This window comes from Ostrea edulis, chromosome 1 (genome assembly GCF_947568905.1).
Source record: "Ostrea edulis chromosome 1, xbOstEdul1.1, whole genome shotgun sequence".
In the NCBI taxonomy this organism is placed as follows: Eukaryota; Metazoa; Mollusca; class Bivalvia; order Ostreida; family Ostreidae; genus Ostrea; species Ostrea edulis.
Window position 1 is genome coordinate 23,104,381 of NC_079164.1, and position 26,270 is coordinate 23,130,650.

General features: G+C 33.7%; 2 protein-coding genes and 1 long non-coding RNA gene across 3 annotated transcripts in view; 2 read left to right on the forward strand and 1 right to left on the reverse strand.

The window, feature by feature from the left end:
* LOC130051273 (low-density lipoprotein receptor-related protein 4-like) overlaps positions 1–26,270 on the forward strand; it is a 160,410-nt gene that overhangs the window by 110,274 nt on the left and 23,866 nt on the right. The gene's annotated exons all lie outside the window — the stretch shown is intronic.
* LOC130051280 (uncharacterized) lies at positions 336–10,094 on the reverse strand. The gene is made up of 2 exons (XM_056153088.1): positions 9,113–10,094; positions 336–543 (listed from the first exon to the last, which is right to left on the reverse strand). Exons 1-2 carry the CDS (start codon positions 9,378–9,380, stop codon positions 497–499), a joined length of 315 nt encoding a protein of 104 aa, XP_056009063.1. The 5' UTR covers positions 9,381–10,094; the 3' UTR covers positions 336–496.
* On the forward strand, positions 1,215–13,355 carry LOC130051282 (uncharacterized). Its single transcript, XR_008799720.1, has 4 exons — positions 1,215–1,407; positions 10,392–10,476; positions 11,082–11,137; positions 13,148–13,355. It is a non-coding gene; the product is annotated as an uncharacterized LOC130051282 (long non-coding RNA).

Genomic DNA, 26,270 nt, shown 5'->3' on the forward strand with positions numbered 1-26,270 from the left:
GGTCTTGCAATTGATAAATCCGTAGTCTCGTGGAACCAGACGCTCAGCTGTCTCCATAAATCTCCGACGAGCAGAGAGTCTGGTAAAGACACATGATGATGTTTGTAACGTCAGAATAAGGCCTACCAAAATATCGGTATTTAATTTGATTGGTTGATTCAACACACCTCCAAAATATATTAACAGAGTTATGAGATTGATCGCTGTTCGTTATCTTCACCTTTCACGATATACATATGGATGGACTAAAATTGACAACCAATTTGTTGTCCCCTAAGCTCGAATAATCTTTGATCAGACTAGGTAATAAGACTCCCTTTGGTATATACCTTGCACAATGGTCCTTTCACTAGTTTTGGCGCCATAGGAATTCCTAGTTCTTTATCATACATGGTTCTGGTGCAGCAGTTAAAACACCACATATTGATAATTCAAACGCTCAGATAGTTTCACAAGAGGGGCCCGCCCACTAGTCCGAAGGTTCTTTAGTCTCGGTTCACTTGTCCAACTTCCATTCAATTGAAGTTTTGAATATGCAGTTGCCTGAGGATTATATCATTCCAAAAATCATTTTAAATACATAATTTTGATTTAATGAACGTGTCTGTTTGGTACATTGTATATCGACTTTCTGGCCCTACAGAAGACATATCTTTGTATCGTTAGACGTTCCTATTCCAGACGAGTCTAGTACAAATTTCAATTCCAGCTAACGAACATACTTGATGAATATTACGACGTTTTCTCTATACATGTATATGTTACCTTAAAGCCCAACAGTTAGATTTTTATCATATCTTAAAAAGCATACCAGAGTGGTTGATAAGATTGAAATTGTATGATAATTTTTCAAGGGTTTTCAGATATAAAACATATCAATTTTTTATAAACTGATTTTGACTACGGATTACTACGTTCCCAGGTAGCATAACAACGTTATCTAAACGTTATTAACCACTTATGTGCCACATGGCCGATTTGGGCCGATTGAAGTACAACTGATTTAATAAAAACAATTGATTTTATGGTTATTTGATCATTATAAGTGAAAAACAAAATTTTGGGGAAAATCGTGAATTTAATAGAAAACGGGAAAAGTAACACACTACCCCATGATTTCATCTAACTTACGATAATGACGGTAAAATACCCATATTTTATCAAGAATGCTGCTAGAATCCGATCACTTTCAGTAAAATATGATTATGAAACATTTAAACACGAAACCATCTACACCCCTACTAACGTGTTCGGAACATATTCTTTATCGGTGTTAAGTAGAGCGTAAAATCAAAGACTATCGAATGAAATATAATCTCGCTGCTCCGAGACTCCAACGCGAGCTACCTGAGACCCGGTGAATTTTCTACCGGATATGGATGTGCTTTAAGGAATTCCAGTGTTAATGTAAGTATCAATTAGAAATTATGGTATATTGTGCTTTATTCGTTTTTGCAATATATAGATCTACGTACCAATGCATTATTTTCCTAATGCCATCAGCTAATAAAGCTTAAATAAGAAATGGTAAGAAAGAGTTATCGTCCTTAGATTTGGACCTAGGCCAACTTTGAAAGAAGTCTTGATTATCGTGGAAAAAAATATTGAGAGGACATCTTTCTATTTCAAATGCCATAATTAAATTTTAATGTTGCATAGGGATTGTGTTCAGTTTATCAAACACTGAAATGTTGCATACAATTTACCATTTCCACGCAGAAAATATTATAGTCTGTTTCATGTTTGAGGTATATACATGTATGTATCTGTGAATGTGCATGTTACAAGCAACGAAAGATGCATTGCAAGTATCTTAAAACTTCTAAACTTAATAGTTCTTTGATGGAAACATAATCATTTTCCTAATCTAGCAGTATAGATAAAGTGAATTTATTTTATGAAGAAAGTAAATTTTATTGATTGGATCTATTGTGGTGACCAGGGGGTGTGTATACTACCCATTCATAATTTTTTGATATGTAAAGATTTTGATAATTAAACTCATTGATGCATGCAGCACACCTAAGAAAATTAGAATGAATGAAAAGTATACGACATGTATTTGTATGATTATCATTTGGTACATATGTAAATGAAAAATTCCAACTTTTCCTTATATGATATGATTTAATAATAATAATACCATATTTATATAGCACCCTTTTCATACACTACATGTATGTACGCTCAAAGGTGACCAATTATGGATTGTTTTTAAGTGGAGGGAAAGCAACAATAATTGGAAATTAGAACATGACTAGATGTATACATGTGTATATATATAGTAACCATTGCCAAAGTATATAATGTACCAGTGATAATTTTAAAAGTTGATCACAAAACTGCAAAGGACATCAGGGGACAGTGCATTATATTTAACAGGATCCTCCCTGTATCTAATGCAGGGTTGTAATTGTCATTTATAACATGTATATTAAATCTGGTAAAAAATTAGCATATTAGACACCAGTGGACAATGCATTAATTAAATCTTTTTATCAGATCATGCATCAATCTTCTTATATGTAGCAAAATATCACAGTCTTTGATTTATATAAAATCATAGTAGAAAACATTTAAAATTCCTGAGTGGTGCAGGTCTCATACTCATTTACAGATTGGCAGTTTATAGCTCTGAGTTTCTGTAACCACACACATGTATTACTAATGTTTATTTATGCAAGCATTTATGATATATATTAATCATTAACACATATATTAATATGACGGGACAATATACATGGATATACATCATAACTTTTTCCTTTATTGATACATTATAAGCAGTACATATTTTCATAAGTCATTTCTAAAAAAACAACAACAAAAAAAACAATTCTCCTTTTATGAATGAAATACCTACATGCATTTCTGATCTTTTTAATTAATTTAGATTTACTTATTCCAATTACAAACTTATAATTACAGAAACACACATGTAATAATATCAATAATCTTTTTCATATTTAGATTAGTCATGTATCTGTATGTTAGAGGACAATCTGTACAAACATTTAAAATCTGAAATCAAATAATTGAATCACAATTAGGATTACATTGCACTACACTGTAATTAACTATTGTTTTAATATACATCAACTATATTTTGTCTGTAAGAAACCTTTGCTGTTTCATTTTTAGTATTACATTTCGCAACATAATTAAACAGTTATAAGTCTCAGAAATAAAAATTGAGCTGTGATCATCCAGAAGCTGTTCTAGAAATTTAGGAGAAGAAATTATTTTACATGATCATATTACATGGATTTTTTTTTTCAAGTTTGGCCAAGTTAGGATCATAGTGTGCACTGAGTATTATTTAACCTAAAGTAAAGAATTTTGTAATTATAAGCTCCCTTTAATGAAAAGCTGACTGTGCAATGTTAATTATTTTACATGTTTTAGTTTGTGCTAAATATTTATCCAAGACAAAATATGGTAAATGCAGGGTTAAGCAAACTAGTATGCACAGAACAAAGACAGACTCGTAGGTAAGGTTATTAGATTTATTGGCGCTAATGATCACGGCTGCTCATAACTAGTGCAAGTACAAGGAGAAAAACATAACCTGAAGTGAACCCTGGGACCAGATGTTCACCCAGGAAAATATTAGATAATGTTCATTTATACTTGGAATATCAATTAAATGAATGAAAAATCCAGGCGAGGTCTACTGGCAAGCTAAATATCGCCCCACTCGGAAACGGCAGCCGTGACGTAGGAATGGCTCACCACCAAGGATCTTGCCTGTAAAAAAAAAAAACAAAGCCAAAAACCACCGACAACAAATTCAAATACATGTATATACAATTTTTGTAAATGGGGAGGGCTGGATGGGTGAAATTCCATGTGCCAACTGCTGGGGAATCTTGCACGGTGGTCGTGACGTAATTTTGACCTCACTAATACCCGAATAGAGGATAGCTGGCATCCGGAAATATACCGGTAATACAGAGTAGTGATAAATAATGATATTTAGCTTTGATAAACCGATTTAACTTCGATGAGTTAAATCCCATTATCCAAGACAAAATATGGTAAATGCAGGGTTAAGCAAACTAGTATGCACAGAACAAAGACAGACTCGTAGGTAAGGTTATTAGATTTATTGGCGCTAATGATCACGGCTGCTCATAACTAGTGCAAGTACAAGGAGAAAAACATAACCTGAAGTGAACCCTGGGACCAGATGTTCACCCAGGAAAATATTAGATAATGTTCATTTATACTTGGAATATCAATTAAATGAATGAAAAATCCAGGCGAGGTCTACTGGCAAGCTAAATATCGCCACTAGACTATGCAGCTACTGCATAGACTGCGCCACCAGTAGAGTCAACCCTCCCCAAAGCAGTGGCAGTAATGGGACAAAAAGATTAACCCCCTTAATAGGCTGGTGCTATCAGTCCCAAATACACATATGTAAAACTAAATTGTCTAATAAAAACTATCTTTCTATGAGCACCCCAGCGAAACCAACAATGAATTACAGGGCAATAACCTCATATAGATGCCCGTAAGCACAAATATGACAAATGAATACCAAAACACAAACAATAGCAAGTATTAACTGATTACTATGCACTATGTAAATGCAAAAAAAGGGGGGGGGCAACCACAGATTGCTTGATTGGGCATCTCCCCTCAACAAAAATGACCACGTCATCAATCAGTGACTCCTACAAATAGGAATGAGTGTGTAATAATGCCACAAAGGGTGCCAGCAATTCTACTTCAATAGGCATCCCTAAACAAAATCAGATCAAGTGTCACTCAGTAAACACTCAAAAAATAGTACAATATGCAATGTGTACAAAAAAGGGAGCCAGCAACAATTTTGCTTAAAATGGGCATCCCTTAACAAAATGTGATCACATCATCAATCAGTGAACACTCAGATAACAATTTAGTGTGCAATATATACATAGATGCAAAAAGGGGGCCAACAACAATTTTTCATAACCAGGCGCTCCTTGACATGTTCGTGTGATACATCATCAATCAAGAACACCACAACTAAAAACCATGCAAGAGCCAATCGCCAAAACTCAGATTTAAGTATTGCCCCAGTGAATGAGTACTCATAGTTGCCTATCCATGAAATGATTGCCAGACCCACCCACCCTAAAAAAAACCCCAAAACAACAACACTAGAGCAGCTATGGATCAAGACCACCAACATTGGGGGTTACAGATGCTAGTGGATCCGACAGAAAATACTGAAATGCTTGTTGTATTCGGTGGAGAAACAGACAATTGCCCAAAATACTTAAATGAACTTGATCCTTGAAAAGATCAGGGCTTGTGATTTTAAGCTCTGGGTATCGTATGTACTTCCCTCCTAACCCGAGTATGAAGGTTGCAATGCAGCTATTAAGTCTCACCCTAGCCCTCTCTACAGCGAGATGGTCCCGTTCCCCTCGCCAATGCACCCTTGGTAAGACCTGAGACCAGACTATTGTAGTTGTAGGTAGCAATTTGTGCAGTTTGACTAGGTCCTTTTTAATACGATTGCGAAGCATAACACCTGTATCCCCTTGCCCAATGTCATTCCCCCCGCAATGTATTAGGAGGTAGTGTGGTGATTCCTCGATTTTCAAAAGAGTCTTTACCTGGGGGTAGACTTGCTTCCATTTCATGCCCCCTTCCCTTGCCAAAACACTGAAGCGTTGTGTCTAAGTAATTGCAGATTAGCCCCAAATGAAGAAGAGCGGGCATGCAAAAAAGCATGTTTAATTAGTGAGGATCCTACAATCCAAATCCGCTTGTGATCTACAATGATATGTAAAATTGAATTGCTTACAAATGAAGGCAAAATAGTAATAAAAGGGTAAATATTGATTAAGGCACGTACAAAAATTAGGCCAAGAGACAACTTCAACATCTGATGTATTTATACATGCATTTTGACTTCCACCTGCCTCCTGCTGCTATCTCATCTTCAGTCTTGCCTTGAACCCAAGCATTTGTGGCAGCACCGATGCGAAAAGAGTGAGTGTTGTACACTTTACTGTCTAAACCCAACTTGGTGATGAGCATCGTAAGTATCGCCCTAACCTGATAGTTAGTGACAGGAGTTCCCCCAATGTGGCAAAAAAAGGAACCAAAACAGCCAGGCCTAATTAGCAAAAACGACTTCAGCGATTCAACTGGACAAATGGCCTTAAATGTTGGGCGCAAGGTTATGATTGCCCCCTTACCTTGCTGGTCAGTTTTTGAATGCTTTAGTGAAATTCTGATGGTGTTACATGATGCTAAAAACCCAACATCTTCAAACTGAATAGCATGCCCGACTTCCCTGACACTATTTTGAACCAGCTCGCCCATGCGAAAAAAACCCCAAAATGCCGTAGTGAAGACAGCAACAAAAAGAGTGGCTTCACACTGTGATGAGCAAACTGATGGGAGCATGTTGACCATTCTGTGTAGCATGTCTATAGATAAGGGCTTTCGCTCGTCTACTTGAACCTTAGTGCGACATGAGCCGGAAAAAATTTTCTTCACTACGAAGGTTTGGGTTGTGTCTGTGATGTTGGAAATTTTACAATAAAAGGAAATTGCAGCCAGATAGGACTTGATGGTATTGGGGCTAAACTTGCGAAGGGATAAGAATGCAATAAAATGGGCAAGTTGGCATGTGGTCGGAGGCCAAGTAATCTGATAGTTGTGAGTTGTTCTAAATGCATTGAACGTGTGAAGCCCAGAACTGTACAATTTCTTAGTATTGTCTGCTAAGGAGTGGCTCAGCAATTCTTGAGATCTATGCTGCAGATCAGCTGGTGAAAAACCAAAGGCACCTGCGACGGCAGCTTGTCGGCCCCTGGAAATGACTCTATGAATATTGACCATTGCTGTCGGGAAAGAGAGTCTGCTTTAATGTTTTTAACACCCTCTATGTGTTTTCCACTGAATAATATGCTATGTAATAATCCCTGCAAGACTAGGGGTCTAAGTAAATGCATTATGAGCTTGGATTTGGAAGTTTTAGAATTCAATATTGATACCAAAGCGTTATTATCAGTGTGTAAGATGACCTTTCTGCCTTGGAATCTATCACCCCAAATGGTGAATGCCATAACTATGGGAACTAACTCTAAAAAGGTGACCTGCCTGAATATGTTGGAATGTTTCCATTCCTGCGGCCATAGCATATAAGCCCAATGAGAATTGAACACGGCGCCACACCCAAGGTCTGGACAACCAGCACTGTCTGTAAACAATGGCAGGTCAAGGTCAGAAGTCGTCAACCAGCTGATAAGAAGTTATCCCATTGAAGAAATCCAAAAACAGTAGCCAAGTGTGAATGTCTTTTTTCATTTCATTTGTAATTCTACGTCTGTGGTGTGGCCTTGATAGACCTCGGGTAGCATCATACAGACGACGAACAAATGCCCTGCCAGCAGGTATAGCTCTAATGCAAAAGTTCAATAACCCTGTAAGCTTTTGCAATTCCTTTAGTGTTGCCCTCTTTTTGGACAACAAACCTAGCAACTCAGTCTTAAGCTGACCTAACTTGTCTTGTGGGATCTTAATAGTCATTTGGATAGTGTCAATTTCTGAGCCTAGATAGGTCAGGACTGATGTAGGACCTATTGTCTTTTCATGTGCCAAAGGTACACCTAGATCTGAGCAGATAGAACAAAAACACAACATGAGGTTTACACAGTCTGTGGTACCAGGTCTCCCTGCTAACAAAAAGTCATCTAAATAATGTACCACATTGTCACTTGCAGACTTTTCCTTTAGAGTCCATTCTAAAAAAGTAGAAAACTTTTCAAACTTAGCACAACTGATTGCACAGCCAAATGGTAAGCACATATCAATGTAGACATTGCTTTGAACTTTAAATCCCAACAGGTTAAAATCAGATGGGTGTATTGACAGAAGTCTAAATGCACTTTTAATATCAAGACGTGCTATGAGGGCCCCCTTTCTTAACTTAGCCAACATATTGAGGGCCTGGTCAAAAGACGTATAAGTTACTGAGCAACAATCTTTATCAATGTAGTCGTTAACGCTGGATCCTGTGGGGTATGATAGATGATGAATAAGCCTAAATGATCCATCCTTCTTGGGGACTAACCCGACTGGCGATAACCTGAGGTTAGACAAAGGGGGAATGGGGAATGGTCCCGCCACTCTGTCTAGATGGATTTCCTTATTAATTCAATTGCTTGATCTTTAAGCCCCTCCAATGATCGAAGGTTACGACAAACTGTCGCATATCTTGGACCATTGTAAGCAAGTCGAAAACCTAGTGAAAACCCTTGGAATAGTTCCCCTGCTGTACTTTTATCCGGGTAATGCTTTAAATAATTTTCTAAATGTGCAGTTTGTATTGGCGTAGTTGCTATGGTATTAATGTCTAAATGACTGGTCTGATTTTGGATTGCTGGGTGTCGATTGTGGGACACGTCCAGATGTCTGTGGCGTGTTGGGTCCAGAACTGAAACGATTTGAATGGGGGGTTGATGAAAAACACTTGATAGAGGGATGATTGCGTGAACATCGCATACAGAGATGTTTATATGGACAGGGCTTCTTTTGACAATTTCCCCGGAAATTGAAATCGTAACACTTGTTGATTTGGTCCCTGTTCTTGTTACTGGGGGGTACCAAGGGGGCTTGCATATAGAACAACCACAGTTCCTGATCGACACTAGCAAATGACATACCGGGGTTTTGCTCTTTCTTTAAACGAAACTGAATATCATAATCACGCCAGCCCAAACCAGGTGACCTGCTCGCCCCCAAACGAATTGTATGCATATACTTAAATAATGAAGTGGTGCATTCTGGATGCACAGTGGCAAATATTGAAGCGTAAACAAGGAATAAATCTGTCCAGACTTGGATATCTGTGATAGATTTGACCTTAGATTTTTGGCCATTGCTAAGTTACCATCTTGAAGTGCTATGTATTGGGTTTCATCATCGGGGTCAGAGTAATTATGCATTAATTTGGCTAGATTGACATATTGCCCATTAGAAATTTGCACTTTCATTTTGTTGGGCACATTGTAGCCCAGCTCGAGACTATAACTAGCAGCTTGCTCAGACGAGTAACTATTACCCCCAGTTTCATTGAAAATAAAGTCCAAGTCTGCATTACCTGGAGGAGTAGACTCGCAATTCACACTTGCGTCTGTGGCCCGGACTGGAATGGGGGCCTTGGTTACACTGGCCGTCATGCCCGCAGAGATAGCATCTGTGATTTGCTGCATCTGTTCGTCAGTAAAGCGTGGAGGAGGGTTGTCATTAACACCCGCGGCCTGGCCCTGATCGTCAATACGCTCGGGCTCACTCACAGTCACAGTAGCGGGGATTCTCCTCTTTCTTCCCCTAGACGAAGGTTGCGCTTCTCCCTTTCTCTTTGGCATTTTGTTCTCCAACAATATGCAATTTAAATTTAATCAATCACAGTGCAAAGGAAATTGAGGTAAATTAAATTCAATTTTTTTTTTGAATTTACCGTAATACACAGATACAAAATTGGTACAGACAAAAATACCAAATTAACGCTAGGGGCCTAACGTTCTTGTTGTAGCTACAACATTTTTAAATTATTTCTTTTCTTTCTTTTTTATACTCCGAGACTTACATAAATTTTCCGTCTTACCTCTTGAATTTCCATGTGCCAACTGCTGGGGAATCTTGTACGGTGGTCGTGACGTAATTTTGACCTCACTAATACCCGAATAGAGGATAGCTGGCATCCGGAAATATCCCGGTAATACAGAGTAGTGATAAATAATGATATTTAGCTTTGATAAACCGATTTAACTTCGATGAGTTAAATCCCATTAACTGAATTGCCTTAAATTGTAAAAAAAAATTGTGAATTAAATACAATTGTAACTGATCAAAATGTTTATTATATTGCATGTTGATGGAGTTTTGAAAATTTAAAAGCATAAATCAAGGCATCAAATAAATATTGTGTTTCTGACCAAAAATTAAACACACTACCCTTAGTTTTTAAAATAAACATATATTGTTGAAGAGATCATTGAAGAAACATTGTTTGACATCTGTAATTCAATTTTATCTATAATAAGGAATTTTAATCAAACTAAATCTAAAAGTTTCATTGACAAGTGAAAATAAGTTCAATAAGACACAATTAATTTGTTTAAATGGAGATTGTGATCAGAATATTAAAACTTAATTGTTTACAGTTAAAGAAAAAAGTTACGAATTATATGTTCCAATCTGAATTGAAATTAGACTGGTATATTCGACTCGTCTTCGGTACACCTCAATACAAGGAAGTGTATCATAGAGAAGTGGGATTCTTTTTCTCTTGCCATTATTTTGACTTGCACAGCAATTTATATTTTTAGCCTAAATTTCAAATCATAATACATATTTGTGCATGTGTCTGCTTTCAGTGTACTTTTTGGGGACTTTGAGTGATTCACCACCCTTTGAACAAATATATTTTGAGATCCTCAAAGGAATCCTAGATTTGTCAAGGTATCACATCTTCCTATAATTGAATGTAATGATTATGTTTTCAAGATTTTAAAGGAGATTATTCTGTCTACAAAGCGAGATCATTTTATCTGTCCTTAAATTTTTAACCAAGCTATACACTGCATGCAGATAATTTTCTTTCTTAAAAAATTGTTATAGTATTTAAACATCTTTTTATGCATGGTTGTATATGTACATGTAACAGAACTTATGAAGTACATGTATATGTGTTCAGTGTTTTATTATGTAAAATCTACTTAGGGGTACAACTACATTTACAAATTATGTACATGCATACAAAGGCACAAACACAATTTCTACCTCAAAACTTTCATCAGATACAAGTCAAAAAATTTAAGATTATAAGAATTAAGCTAATAATTATACATGTAGCAGATCTTAGAAATATTTTCATGAAGAGATACATTATTGCTTATGCTATCACTTTGCCTGTATTTCTGTCTTGGTTGAGTATATAGTACACTTGCAGATGACACACACTGTTTCATGGAATACTGAATCTTAATTACTGACAAATCGTATAATTTCATAATATTACATTTTTTGTTACATACTAAGTAAGTGCATGATTTTTTTCCTTTTAGAAGCCATGTTTTAATTGCTGCCCATCAAATAGTACTGTGTCTTGCATGTGTAAATTGTAAGTATTCAGTGTCTTAGTATAAATCGTTAGTATTTTGAAGCATGGTGTTACAGTTAGTTTATTATGTCTCCCCTCTTCCAGGGGGATCGAGACATTGTTTTTGTATTTTCTGTCTGTCCATCTGTCTGTCACAAATTCTTGTGAACGCTTCTCCTCCTACCGTATATGGCTTATCCGCTAGACTTGAAACTTTGTACAATGCTTCAATGCCATATGGAGATGTGCATATTGTTGGGACGGGAGGATCCAATTATTTTCCTAAAAGTTATAGTGGATCTAAGAGGGGTGGAAGATGTTTAAATAGCTTGTGAATGCTTCTCCTCTGATATGGATTATCAGAGTTAGACTTAAACTTTTCACAATACTTCAATGCCATTTGCAGATTGGCATATATTGTAGGGATAGGAAGATCCAATTATTTTCTTAAAATTTTAGGGGGTGGAGGGTATAAAATAATTTGTGAACACTTCTATATGGCTTATCGGAGTTCATAAATGCTTATATGCTTCTGCTCATGCTTTCTCCTCAATACCATACAGTACAATAAGGGGCAGTTTCATTTGGAGAACTTCCAATTTGGGGAGCTCAGGGAGACATTTGTATTTCCTAATAAACAATCTTTAGTTTCAAATTGTGATTATGGTATTTTTCTTTCTCTTCTATAAAATGTTAATTATATTAAATATCTATTTTGAAAAAAAATCATAAAATATATATGTAAAGTTATAATTAAAATTTTTCTTTCTGGTAAAATAGGCATAGTGTATATGCAGTGTAGGTAGAGATAAATCACATAGCAAGGAAAAATTCCAAATTGATTTTAGCTCACATGAGCTGAAAGCTTGAAAGAGCAATTCTGATCACTTTTTGCTGTCATCAGTCCATCTGTTTAACCTTTTCAACTTCTTCTTCAGAACCATAGTGTTAATTTCAGCCTAACTTGCCACCCTTCACAGGGGAGATAATCACAAAATAGGGTGGGTTCATTAAAAGTCTTCTCAAGAACCACAGGTTCAGAAGAGCTGAAATTTACAAGCAAGCTTCCTGGCATAGTGTAGATTCAGGTTTATTAAAATCATGACCCCCTAGGGATAGGATGGGGCCACAATAGGGGATCAAAGTTTTACATGCAAAGGTATAGGGAAAATCTTTTAAAAATCTTCTTCTCAAGAACCACTGGGCCAGGAAAGCACAAATTTACAAGAAAGCTTTCTGACATAGTGCAGATTCAAGTTTGATAACATCATGGCCCCCGGGGGTAGGATGGGGCAACACTTGGGGATCAAAGTTTTACATACAAATATATAGGGAAAATATATCATCTTCTCAAGAACCAATGGACCAGAAAGTAAGACAAAAGTTTATATTTACATGAAAGCTCCCTGACATAGTGCAGATTCAAATTTGTTAAAATCATAGCTCCCAGGGGTAGGATGGGGCCACAATGGGGGATCAAAATTTCACATAAAAATATATAAGGAAAATCTTTTGATGTTTTTAAAAGAATCACTGGGCCAGAAAGTCTTACATTTATGTCAAAGCTTGCTGACATAGTGCAGATTTAAGTTTGTTAAAATTATGCCCCCCCCCCCCCCCCCCCCAGGCGAAGGGTGTGGCCACAATAGGGGATCAAAGTTTAACATACAAATATATAGGGAAAATCTTTTTCTCAAGAAGCCATTGGGACAACGAAATTTACATTCACATGAAAACTTCCTGACATAGTGCAGATTCAATTTTGTAATAATCATAGTTACAGGGGTAAGTTGGGGCCACGACAAGGATCAAAGCTTTACATGCAAATATACAAGAACAATCTTTAAATATGGGCCAAGGTAACTCATGTGAGCAATGTGGCCTCTTGTCTTTAATGCTATTGATACTAAATTGAAACAGAATAGTTATCTAGAAGGAGTAATTAAGACAATCAATCAGTATTCATATTTCATACTGGAAAATAAAATTTAGATAGCTTATATTGATCATTGTGATTTTTTTTTCTTTCAGAGATTCATTTTGAGGAAATAGCTGGTGTGCAGTGCACATTCCTAAATGAATTCATCAGTTTACATTAAGGATCTACCTTCAAATCCTGTAATCTGGGATGCTCTAAAGTGCATGTCACAGACTAAAGTTATAAAAATAACTTCCAAGAATTTTAAGAAATTGTTATATACATGTATACTGATATTGAATTAAATTTTATAAAATTTCAGCATCTGATTTTATGTATATATAGACATATTGTAAAAATTTTCCACTCTAAAGGTTTAATTTCTTTAATATTTAAGACTTTAAAAAAACTTTTGCAGATACAGTGGTGTAACATTGTCTTACTTTCTGATCAATACATATAGATAAGAAAACTATGTATATTTCAATAAATGTGGAAAATTTTCAACCATTGAATTTCCATTTATGAGTAGTAACTTGTATATAGTACTTCTTAACCAACTTTGATACTGTATAACTATAACTACCTGCTTGCATGCATTGCAGAGCACAACCGTAGTAATAATTCACATTTGCTGATGAATTGCTTTAGCATAAAGAGTAAAATTAGTACGTTAAGTTTTAAATTTATGAAAATGCATATTAGGCTTTTCACAGATATTTCTTAAGATATATAGAAAATATGTATATATTCATATAATTGTATAAATCCTGCTAATCTAGCTTCTTCCTAAGTGAGGTGTATGGCACACCATATTTATACAATGTATCTACCGGGTATTCCTTTAAGGATTTCATATATAATTTATGAAATATCTTCTATTTCTGATAAGATATCTAATAAATCTTATAAGATATATATCTCATATAATATATAGTTTATAAAATATTTAAGATATATATTATAAATTATGAAAGATATTTCCTAAGCTTTATAAGATATCTTGTATATCAAATGATATAATGTTTAACAGATATCTTATAAAACATAAAATATCTTAAATGTTTTATAAGATTTCTCACAAGCTTTATAAGTTATCTTACATATCTTATATCTCATAAACAATTAAAAAAAAAATATAGCTCAAACTTTGATATATCTTATAATATACATGCAAGATATCTTATATGTTTTATGATATATATCTTATAAAAGTAAATTCATATGATACATTATAAAGTTAACAAGATGTCTTATAAAATTTCGTTTTTGAGATATCTTATAAAATATCTTATTAAGTTTGAGATATCTTAAAAGATATAAGATATATGTTTTAGAAGATAACTTATAAACTATATAACATATTTTATCATCTTTTATCAGATATCCAATTATAAAGGATACAATTAATATATTTCATAAACTTTAGAAGATATCTTGTAAGTTTAATAAGATATCTTATAAAATTTATGAGATATCTTTAAAGAGGAATAAATCTAAAAATAGAATGCTATAGAAGTGTAGTAACAGAATCTAACAATAACATCAATTTCATTTTTTCTGTGACGTTGATGATTAACTTATAATGTGATATATTATTTTGTGCAGTTTATATGAGTCGCAATTATACTATAAGGGAAGAATCGCACATTTTCTTCACCAATTCTATTTTCAATGCAAAATATTCTCTTTTTGTAACCAATGCTGAAGATAACTTAATTTGTTAAAAATCCTTGACTAGAGAAAAAAAATTGTTTTGTCCTGTGACTTGCCCACTCTACAAAATCCTAGATCGGGGAGGGGGAACTTTTCTCCTAAGTTCGAAAAAATTCATGATTTCTTAATTCGGAGGGGGTGTTAAAAACTTACTACCAAAGATAATTTTTTTAATACAAATTCTACATGAATACATGCATATATGTTTGCAGTTCTGTCTTTACCCTAAATACCACTATAAATGAAAAATGGAAGAAAGCAGTCTCCCCAATTTCTTTATTTGCATATGTTATAAACAATGGAATTATTACCGTTGCCCCCCCCCCCCCCCCCCCGAAGAAAAGAAGAAAAGACCCTCCCCCCTCATGACACGACAATAAGACTAAATATCAGTTAAACTACAATCTAAATCTTTAAATGACTTTAACTTCCTGAGCTTTTCACTATTTCACAATCATCGCTGGTATGACAGTACTTTTAAATTGAATTTTCTAATTTGCATTGATGATACATGTCTATTACAGTATATAGAAAATGACTATAGCTTTGGCATATTTATTTCCGGTTTCCTTCACTGCGGAATTTGACCTCACCTCTAACCCTTTAATGGGTCAAAAAACCCACGTGGTGTAAATTTAAATAACAATAACGTTAGTAGGGGTGATCTAGCCTGTTTCACATTTTGCACTGAAGCTATGCAGTTTTCTTTGAAAGTATTCATAACAGACGATTCTATCAGCAATTGCCGTGTACATTAGTTTATATTTCACACGTTATATGAAAAGTCTCTAAAAGTATGCGGTGTAGTGTGCTACTTTTGCAGTTTCATTTCAGTATGTGACAGAGGAAAATCGGATGGACATGCCAAAGTGAATGTTTCGTCCGTTAAACAATATTGTCAATGAATGAAATCAACATACCTTTAAGAATGCAAATATCGGTTTTAAATATGCCTCAGCTCTTCAAGAATGTGGGTTTTTCAGCATTAGCCCACATAAAACCCTTCCTGTTACGGTACACCTCAAATCACGTGGAATTTGATTAACTAGGATTGGGCCGTTTTAACTTGGCAAAGTATCCCATTGTGTCATATTTCATTAACACAATGAAAAGGTAACTTGATCTCCAAAAATCGCAGCTCATTTATGTAAATGAACACAAACAACATGCCTGTGTAAAGTGACTAAGGTCGACTAAGTCATGGCCACTGCCAAAAATTTAAATTACTGCCACAGCTTTCTACAGATACTGATAGTATCCTATAGTAGGCACATAAACATGTGTAAACATTGGAATTAAGTACAATATGTTTGAACAACAACTAAAAGTACCAAGGAACGATACATAGGGAACATACTGTCATATAGTTATAAATATCATTATTGTATCTATATCCACACCCCTACTAACGTTATTGTTATTTAAATTTACACCACGTGGGGTTTTTTACCCATTAAAAGGTTAGAGGTGAGGTCAAATTCCGCAGTGAAGGAAACCGGAAATAAATATGCCAAAGCTGTAGTCATTTTCTATATACTGTAATAGACATGTATCATCAATGCAAATTAGAAAATTCAATTAAGTACTGCCATACCAGCGATGATTGTGAAATAGTGAAAAGCTCAGGAAGTTAAAGTCATTTAAAGATTTAAATTGTAGTTTAACTGATATTTAGTCTTATTGTCGTGTCATGAGGGGGGGGGAGGGTCTTTTCTTCTTTTGTTGGGGGGGGGGGGGGGGGCAACGGTAATAATTCCATTGTTTATAACATATGCAAATAAAGAAATTGGGGATACTGCTTTCTTCCATTTTTCATTTATAGTGGTATTTAGGGTAAAGACAGAACTGCAAACATATATGCATGTATTCATGGAGAATTTGTATAAAAAATTTATCTTTGGTAGTAAGTTTTTAACACCCCCTTCCCCCTCCGAATTAAGAAATCATGAATTTTTTCGAACTTAGGAGAAAATTTCCCCCTCCCCGATCTAGGATTTTGTAGAGTGGGCAAGTCACAGGACAAAACATTTTTTTTCTCTAGTCAAGGATTTTTAACAAATTAAGTTATCTTCAGCATTGGTTACAAAAAGAGAATATTTTGCATTGAAAATAGAATTGGTGAAGAAAATGTGCGATTCTTCCCTTATAGTATAATTGCGACTCATATAAACTGCACAAAATAATATATCACATTATAAGTTAATCATCAACGTCACAGAAAAAATGAAATTGATGTTATTGTTAGATTCTGTTACTACACTTCTATAGCATTCTATTTTTAGATTTATTCCTCTTTAAAGATATCTCATAAATTTTATAAGATATCTTATTAAACTTACAAGATATCTTCTAAAGTTTATGAAATATATTAATTGTATCCTTTATAATTGGATATCTGATAAAAGATGATAAAATATGTTATATAGTTTATAAGTTATCTTCTAAAACATATATCTTATATCTTTTAAGATATCTCAAACTTAATAAGATATTTTATAAGATATCTCAAAAACGAAATTTTATAAGACATCTTGTTAACTTTATAATGTATCATATGAATTTACTTTTATAAGATATATATCATAAAACATATAAGATATCTTGCATGTATATTATAAGATATATCAAAGTTTGAGCTATATTTTTTTTTTAATTGTTTATGAGATATAAGATATGTAAGATAACTTATAAAGCTTGTGAGAAATCTTATAAAACATTTAAGATATTTTATGTTTTATAAGATATCTGTTAAACATTATATCATTTGATATACAAGATATCTTATAAAGCTTAGGAAATATCTTTCATAATTTATAATATATATCTTAAATATTTTATAAACTATATATTATATGAGATATATATCTTATAAGATTTATTAGATATCTTATCAGAAATAGAAGATATTTCATAAATTATATATGAAATCCTTAAAGGAATACCCGGTAGATACATTGTATAAATATGGTGTGCCATACACCTCACTTAGGAAGAAGCTAGATTAGCAGGATTTATACAATTATATGAATATATACATATTTTCTATATATCTTAAGAAATATCTGTGAAAAGCCTAATATGCATTTTCATAAATTTAAAACTTAACGTACTAATTTTACTCTTTATGCTAAAGCAATTCATCAGCAAATGTGAATTATTACTACGGTTGTGCTCTGCAATGCATGCAAGCAGGTAGTTATAGTTATACAGTATCAAAGTTGGTTAAGAAGTACTATATACAAGTTACTACTCATAAATGGAAATTCAATGGTTGAAAATTTTCCACATTTATTGAAATATACATAGTTTTCTTATCTATATGTATTGATCAGAAAGTAAGACAATGTTACACCACTGTATCTGCAAAAGTTTTTTTAAAGTCTTAAATATTAAAGAAATTAAACCTTTAGAGTGGAAAATTTTTACAATATGTCTATATATACATAAAATCAGATGCTGAAATTTTATAAAATTTAATTCAATATCAGTATACATGTATATAACAATTTCTTAAAATTCTTGGAAGTTATTTTTATAACTTTAGTCTGTGACATGCACTTTAGAGCATCCCAGATTACAGGATTTGAAGGTAGATCCTTAATGTAAACTGATGAATTCATTTAGGAATGTGCACTGCACACCAGCTATTTCCTCAAAATGAATCTCTGAAAGAAAAAAAAATCACAATGATCAATATAAGCTATCTAAATTTTATTTTCCAGTATGAAATATGAATACTGATTGATTGTCTTAATTACTCCTTCTAGATAACTATTCTGTTTCAATTTAGTATCAATAGCATTAAAGACAAGAGGCCACATTGCTCACATGAGTTACCTTGGCCCATATTTAAAGATTGTTCTTGTATATTTGCATGTAAAGCTTTGATCCTTGTCGTGGCCCCAACTTACCCCCGTAACTATGATTATTACAAAATTGAATCTGCACTATGTCAGGAAGCTTTCATGTGAATGTAAATTTCGTTGTCCCAATGGCTTCTTGAGAAAAAGATTTTCCCTATATATTTGTATGTTAAACTTTGATCCCCTATTGTGGCCACACCCTTCGCCTGGGGGGGGGGGGCATAATTTTAACAAACTTAAATCTGCACTATGTCAGCAAGCTTTGACATAAATGTAAGACTTTCTGGCCCAGTGATTCTTTAAAAAAAATCAAAAGATTTTCCTTATATATTTTTATGTGAAATTTTGATCCCCTATTGTGGCCCCATCCTACCCCTGGGAGCTATGATTTTAACAAATTTGAATCTGCACTATGTCAGGGAGCTTTCATGTAAATATAAACTTTTGTCTTACTTTCTGCTCCATTGGTTCTTGAAAAGATGTTATATTTTCCCTATATATTTGTATGTAAAACTTTGATCCCCAATTGTTGCCCCATCCTACCCCCGGGGGCCATGATGTTATCAAACTTGAATCTGCACTATGTCAGGAAGCTTTCTTGTAAATTTGTGCTTTCCTGGCCCAGTGGTTCTTGAGAAGAAGATTTTTAAAAGATTTTCCCTATACCTTTGCATGTAAAACTTTGATCCCCTATTGTGGCCCCATCCTATCCCTAGGGGGTCATGATTTTAATAAACCTGAATCTACACTATGCCAGGAAGCTTGCTTGTAAATTTCAGCTCTTCTGACCCTGTGGTTCTTGAGAAGACTTTTAATGAACCCACCCTATTTTGTGATTATCTCCCCTGTGAAGGGTGGCAAGTTAGGCTGAAATTAACACTATGGTTCTGAAGAAGAAGGTGAAAAGGTTAAACAGATGGACTGATGACAGCAAAAAGTGATCAGAATTGCTCTTTCAAGCTTTCAGCTCATGTGAGCTAAAATCAATTTGGAATTTTTCCTTGCTATGTGATTTATCTCTACCTACACTGCATATACACTATGCCTATTTTACCAGAAAGAAATATTTTAATTATAACTTTACATATATATTTTATGATTTTTTTTCCAAAATAGATATTTAATATAATTAACATTTTATAGAAGAGAAAGAAAAATACCATAATCACAATTTGAAACTAAAGATTGTTTATTAGGAAATACAAATGTCTCCCTGAGCTCCCCAAATTGGAAGTTCTCCAAATGAAACTGCCCCTTATTGTACTGTATGGTATTGAGGAGAAAGCATGAGCAGAAGCATATAAGCATTTATGAACTCCGATAAGCCATATAGAAGTGTTCACAAATTATTTTATACCCTCCACCCCCTAAAATTTTAAGAAAATAATTGGATCTTCCTATCCCTACAATATATGCCAATCTGCAAATGGCATTGAGGTATTGTGAAAAATTTAAGTCTAGCTCTTATAATCCATATCAGAGGAGAAGCATTCACAAGCTATTTAAACATCTTCCACCCCTCTTAGATCCACTATAACTTTTAGGAAAATAATTGGATCCTCCCGTCCCAACAATATGCACATCTCCATATGGCATTGAAGCATTGTACAAAGTTTCAAGTCTAGCGGATAAGCCATATACGGTAGGAGGAGAAGCGTTCACAAGAATTTGTGACAGACAGATGGACAGACAGAAAATACAAAAACAATGTCTCGATCCCCCTGGAAGAGGGGAGACATAATAAACTAACTGTAACATCATGCCTCAAAATACTAACGATTTATACTAAGACACTGAATACTTACAATTTACACATGCAAGACACAGTACTATTTGATGGGCAGCAATTAGAAGATGGCTTCTAAAAGGAAAAAAATCATGCACTTATTTAGTATGTAACAAAAAATGTAATATTATGAAATTATACGATTTGTCAGTAATTAAGATTCAGTATTCCATGAAACAGTGTGTGTCATCTGCAAGTGTACTATATACTCAACCAAGATAGGCAAAGTGATAGCATAAACAATAATGTATTTTTTCATGAAAATATTTCTAAGATCTGCTACATGTATAATTATTAGCTTAATTCTTATAATCTTAAATTTTTTGACTTGTATCTGATGAAAGTTTTGAGGTAGAAATTGTGTTTGTGCCTTTGTATGCATGGACATAATTTGTAAATGTACTTGTACCCCTAAGTAGATTTTATATAATAAAACACTGAACACATATACATGTACTTCATAAGTTCTGTTACATGTACATATACAACCATGCATAAAAAGATGTTTAAATACAGGGTGAAGATAACAAACAGTGATCAATCTCATAACTCCTACAAGCAATACAAAATAGATAGTTGGGCAAACACGGACCCCTAGACACACCAGAGGTGGGATCAGGTGCCTAGGAGGAGTAAGCATCCCCTGTTGACCGGTCACACCCGCCGTGAGCCCCATATCCTGATCAGGTAAACGGAGTTATCCGTAGTCAAATCAGTGTGCCAAGAACGGCTTAACAATCGGTATGAAACACGTCAGACAGCATTTGACCCAATGCGAGGTTGTATTGACGAACTAGATCGTTATAACGACCATAGAATTTGCGAAATGCTGACTTCAATCGAGACTGTTGAAATCCCTGTACCATCAACTTGTTTCTCAGTAGCTTACCTCGATTTAAAAACTGACTATACCCAGAACAAGCTCTTGCATATCGAATCAGTTGAGATATATAAACACCATATGCAGGTGATAATGGAATATTGCTAAGAAACAAAATTATCTGCATGCAGTGTATAGCTTGGTTAAAAATTTAAGGACAGATAAAATGATCTCGCTTTGTAGACAGAATAATCTCCTTTAAAATCTTGAAAACATAATCATTACATTCAATTATAGGAAGATGTAAAACTTATACGGTACCAATTTTGTTGCACCAGATGCGCATTTCGACAAATAATGTCTCTTCAGTGATGCTCAACCGAAATGTTTGAAATCCGAAATAACTATGAAGTATTAGAGCTAAATATAGCCAAAAACAGCGTGCCAAAAAAGTGAAGCCAAATTCGTCCAAAGATAAGAGCTATGCATGAGGGAGATAATCCTTAATTTTGAAATGAATTTCTAAATTTTATAACAGCAATTAAATATACATCCGTATTTTCAAGCTAGTAACGAAGTACTTAGCTACTGGGCTGTAGAGACCCTCGGGGACTAACAGTCCACCAACAGAGGCCTCGACCCAGGGGTCATAATGTCATACCTTGACAAATCTAGGATTCCTTTGAGGATCTCAAAATATATTTGTTCAAAGAGTGGTGAATCACTCAAAGTCCCCAAAAAGTACACTGAAAGCAGACACATGCACAAATATGTATTATGATTTGAAATTTAGGCTAAAAATATAAATTGCTGTGCAAGTCAAAATAATGGCAAGAGAAAAAGAATCCCACTTCTCTATGATACACTTCCTTGTATTGAGGTGTACCGAAGACGAGTCGAATATACCAGTCTAATTTCAATTCAAATTGGAACATATAATTCGTAACTTTTTTCTTTAACTGTAAACAATTAAGTTTTAATATTCTGATCACAGTCTCCATTTAAACAAATTAATTGTGTCTTATTGAACTTATTTTCACTTGTCAATGAAACTTTTAGATTTAGTTTGATTAAAATTCCTTATTACAGATAAAATTGAATTACAGATGTCAAGTACCCCAAACAATGTTTCTGCAATGATCTCTTCAACAATATATGTTTATTTTAAAAACTAAGGGTAGTGTGTTTAATTTTTGGTCAGAAACACAATATTTATTTGATGCCTTAATTTATGCTTTTAAATTTTCAAAATTCCATCAACATACAATATAAAAAATATTTTGATCAGTTACAATTGTATTTAATTCACAATTTTTTTTTTTTTTTTTTTTTTTTTTTTTACAATTTAAGGCAATTCAGTTAAATATATAGCACAAACTAAAACATGTAAAATAATTAACATTGCACAGTCAGTTTTTCATTAAAGGGAGCTTATAATTACAAAATTCTTTACTTTAGGTTAAATAATACTCAGTGCACACTATGATCCTAACTTGGCCAAACTTGAAAAAAAAATCCATCAAATATGATCATGCAAAATAATTTCTTCTCCTAAATTTCTAGAACAGCTTCTGGATGATCACAGCTCAATTTTGATTTCTGAGACTTGTAACTGTTTAATTATGTTGCGAAATGTAATACTAAAAATGAAACAGCAAAGGTTTCTTACAGACAAAATATAGTTGATGTATATTAAAACAATAGTTAATTACAGTGTAGTGCAATGTAATCCTAATTGTGATTCAATTATTTGATTTCAGACTTTAAATTTTTGTACAGATTGTCCTCTAACATACAGATACATGACTAATCTAAATATGAAAAAGATTATTTATATTATTACATGTGTGTTTCTGTAATTATAAGTTTGTAATTGGAATAAGTAAATCTAAATTAATTAAAAAGATCAGAAATGCATGTAGGTATTTCATTCATAAAAGGAGAATTGTTTTTTTTAGAAATGACTTATGAAAATATGTACTGCTTATAATGTATCAATAAAGGAAAAAGTTATGATGTATATCCATGTATATTGTCTCGTCACATTAATATATGTGTTAATGATTAATATATATCATAAATGCTTGCATAAATAAACATGAGTATGAGACCTGCACCACTCAGGAATTTTAAATGTTTTCTACTATGATTTTATATAAATCAAAGACTGTGATATTTTACTACATATAAGAAGATTGATGCATGATCTGATAAAAAAATTTAATTAATGCATTGTCCACTGGTGTCTAATATGCTAATTTTTTTTACCAGATTTAATATACATGTTATAAATGACAATTACAACCCTGCATTAAATGCAGGGAGGATCCTGTTAAATATAATGCACTGTCCCCTGATGTCCTTTGCAGTTTTGTGATCAACTTTTAAAATTATCACTGGTACATTATATACTTTGGCAATGGTTACTATATATATACACATGTATACATCTAGTCATGTTCTAATTTCCAATTATTGTTGCTTTCCCTCCACTTAAAAACAATCCATAATTGGTCACCTTTGAGCGTACATACATGTAGTGTATGAAAAGGGTGCTATATAAATATGGTATTATTATTATTAAATCATATCATATAAGGAAAAGTTGGAATTTTTCATTTACATATGTACCAAATGATAATCATACAAATACATGTCATATACTTTTCATTCATTCTAATTTTCTTAGGTGTGCTGCATGCATCAATGAGTTTAATTATCAAAATCTTTACATATCAAAAAATTATGAATGGGTAGTATACACACCCCCTGGTCACCACAATAGATCCAATCAATAAAATTTACTTTCTTCATAAAATAAATTCACTTTATCTATACTGCTAGATTAGGAAAATGATTATGTTTCCATCAAAGAACTATTAAGTTTAGAAGTTTTAAGATACTTGCAATGCATCTTTCGTTGCTTGTAACATGCACATTCACAGATACATACATGTATATACCTCAAACATGAAACAGACTATAATATTTTCTGCGTGGAAATGGTAAATTGTATGCAACATTTCAGTGTTTGATAAACTGAACACAATCCCTATGCAACATTAAAATTTAATTATGGCATTTGAAATAGAAAGATGTCCTCTCAATATTTTTTTTCACGATAATCAAGACTTCTTTCAAAGTTGGCCTAGGTCCAAATCTAAGGACGATAACTCTTTCTTACCATTTCTTATTTAAGCTTTATTAGCTGATGGCATTAGGAAAATAATGCATTGGTACGTAGATCTATATATTGCAAAAACGAATAAAGCACAATATACCATAATTTCTAATTGATACTTACATTAACACTGGAATTCCTTAAAGCACATCCATATTCGGTAGAAAATTCACCGGGTCTCAGGTAGCTCGCGTTGGAGTCTCGGAGCAGCGAGATTATATTTCATTCGATAGTCTTTGATTTTACGCTCTACTTAACACCGATAAAGAATATGTTCCGAACACGTTAGTAGGGGTGTCCATTTGCATACACCTTTCAATCATAAATCAAAGTACTGTAAGTACTGAAAAACGCTAAGCTGACTTTATGAATTCTGTCTGTAATATTAATGAGCAGGAACAACAGTAAAAAAAAAAAAAAACCCACACAATTCATGCGTTATTCTTTATTTTCACACAACTAAATAATACATTTCCTGTAAGGTAAAAACAAATATGGATTGGAAACAATGTCCTGAAACTTTTCAACATGTTCAAATATAAACTTTATATGATGCTGTTAAAAACAAAGGTCACCATAATAATTTTGGTCCCACCCGGAACTAAAAGCCTGTCCTTAGATCATGAAATTTACAATTTTGGTAAAGGACACCTTTTTTAAAATATCTATAATCAGAATTTAGTATCAATAGCATTACCACAACTGTGGTGGTCTAGATGTAGAGTGTTCACCTTGTATGCGGACGGTCGGGGTTCGAATCCCGGCCACGACAGACCTAGGTCGTTAAAACAGGTAGTGACAATTCCATCGCCAAACCCTTGGCATCAGGTGTGAATGTCACGGGTCATCGGAGATTACCTTAAAAACGATGCCCCGTGTCACAGTAGGTGTGGCACACTAAAGAACCCTCACTGCTCAATGGCCGTATGCGTCGAACAAAGGCCTAAATTTTGCAGCCCTTCATCGATCTTAGTTACGTCTCCATATGAAATAAAAATTATCGAGATGAAATATTTGAATTTACCCAGTTTCGCCCCCACCCATCTTCCCAAGTCAAGGGTTTCTGACCCGCTACTCTCCGAGCCCCACCCTGGATCATGAAATGCTCTACATGACTATGCAATTTTTTTTCTTACCGATGTGATATTGTAGAGAAGAATATCTTTGGAAATGTCAAGTTATGGTAGAAAATGTGAAAACTTGTTATGGTAGTTTTCGGTAAAAAGTGTTCAATTGTTATTACGCAACTAACTTACTGTTGTGTTCCAGTTTAATAGTGTGTGAAATATTTTTAGAATACAACTAAAATGAAACAAATCAATAGTTTGATACTTACATGTATGTCAAATTAATAATAGAAAGGAATAAACAAACAACTGGACAGAAAAGAAAAATACACATAACCACATACACTAACAAGTGCCACAGATATTCATGTCAAAATACACCTTTACATCCATTTCATCACCTCACCAGAAATCATTTAAATACATACATAAACATGCATCTGTATGACTTGTACTACAGAATCCAGTGCATGATTATCTGTATATAGCAATCAAACCATGAAAGCGGAATTATTTTTTTGTAATCAATATTGAAGTTGATTTCAATTCAAAATCATGTTGGAGAGAATGTGAATCCAAATAAGTCGGATAAATACATGTATAACTGAAAGCAAAATTTAGGAAGTTATTCAAAAAAGATGTTCATCATACATGTGCAATATTAATAACTTTGAAACTGAATGCTGCGTTATCAACAAGAGTGGAAAGAGTTCATTCTTAACATGAAAGTTAGTGCAATAGGATATACTAAATCGAATATGATAAATTATAGACTAACATATGCATGGATTTACATTTAAGCA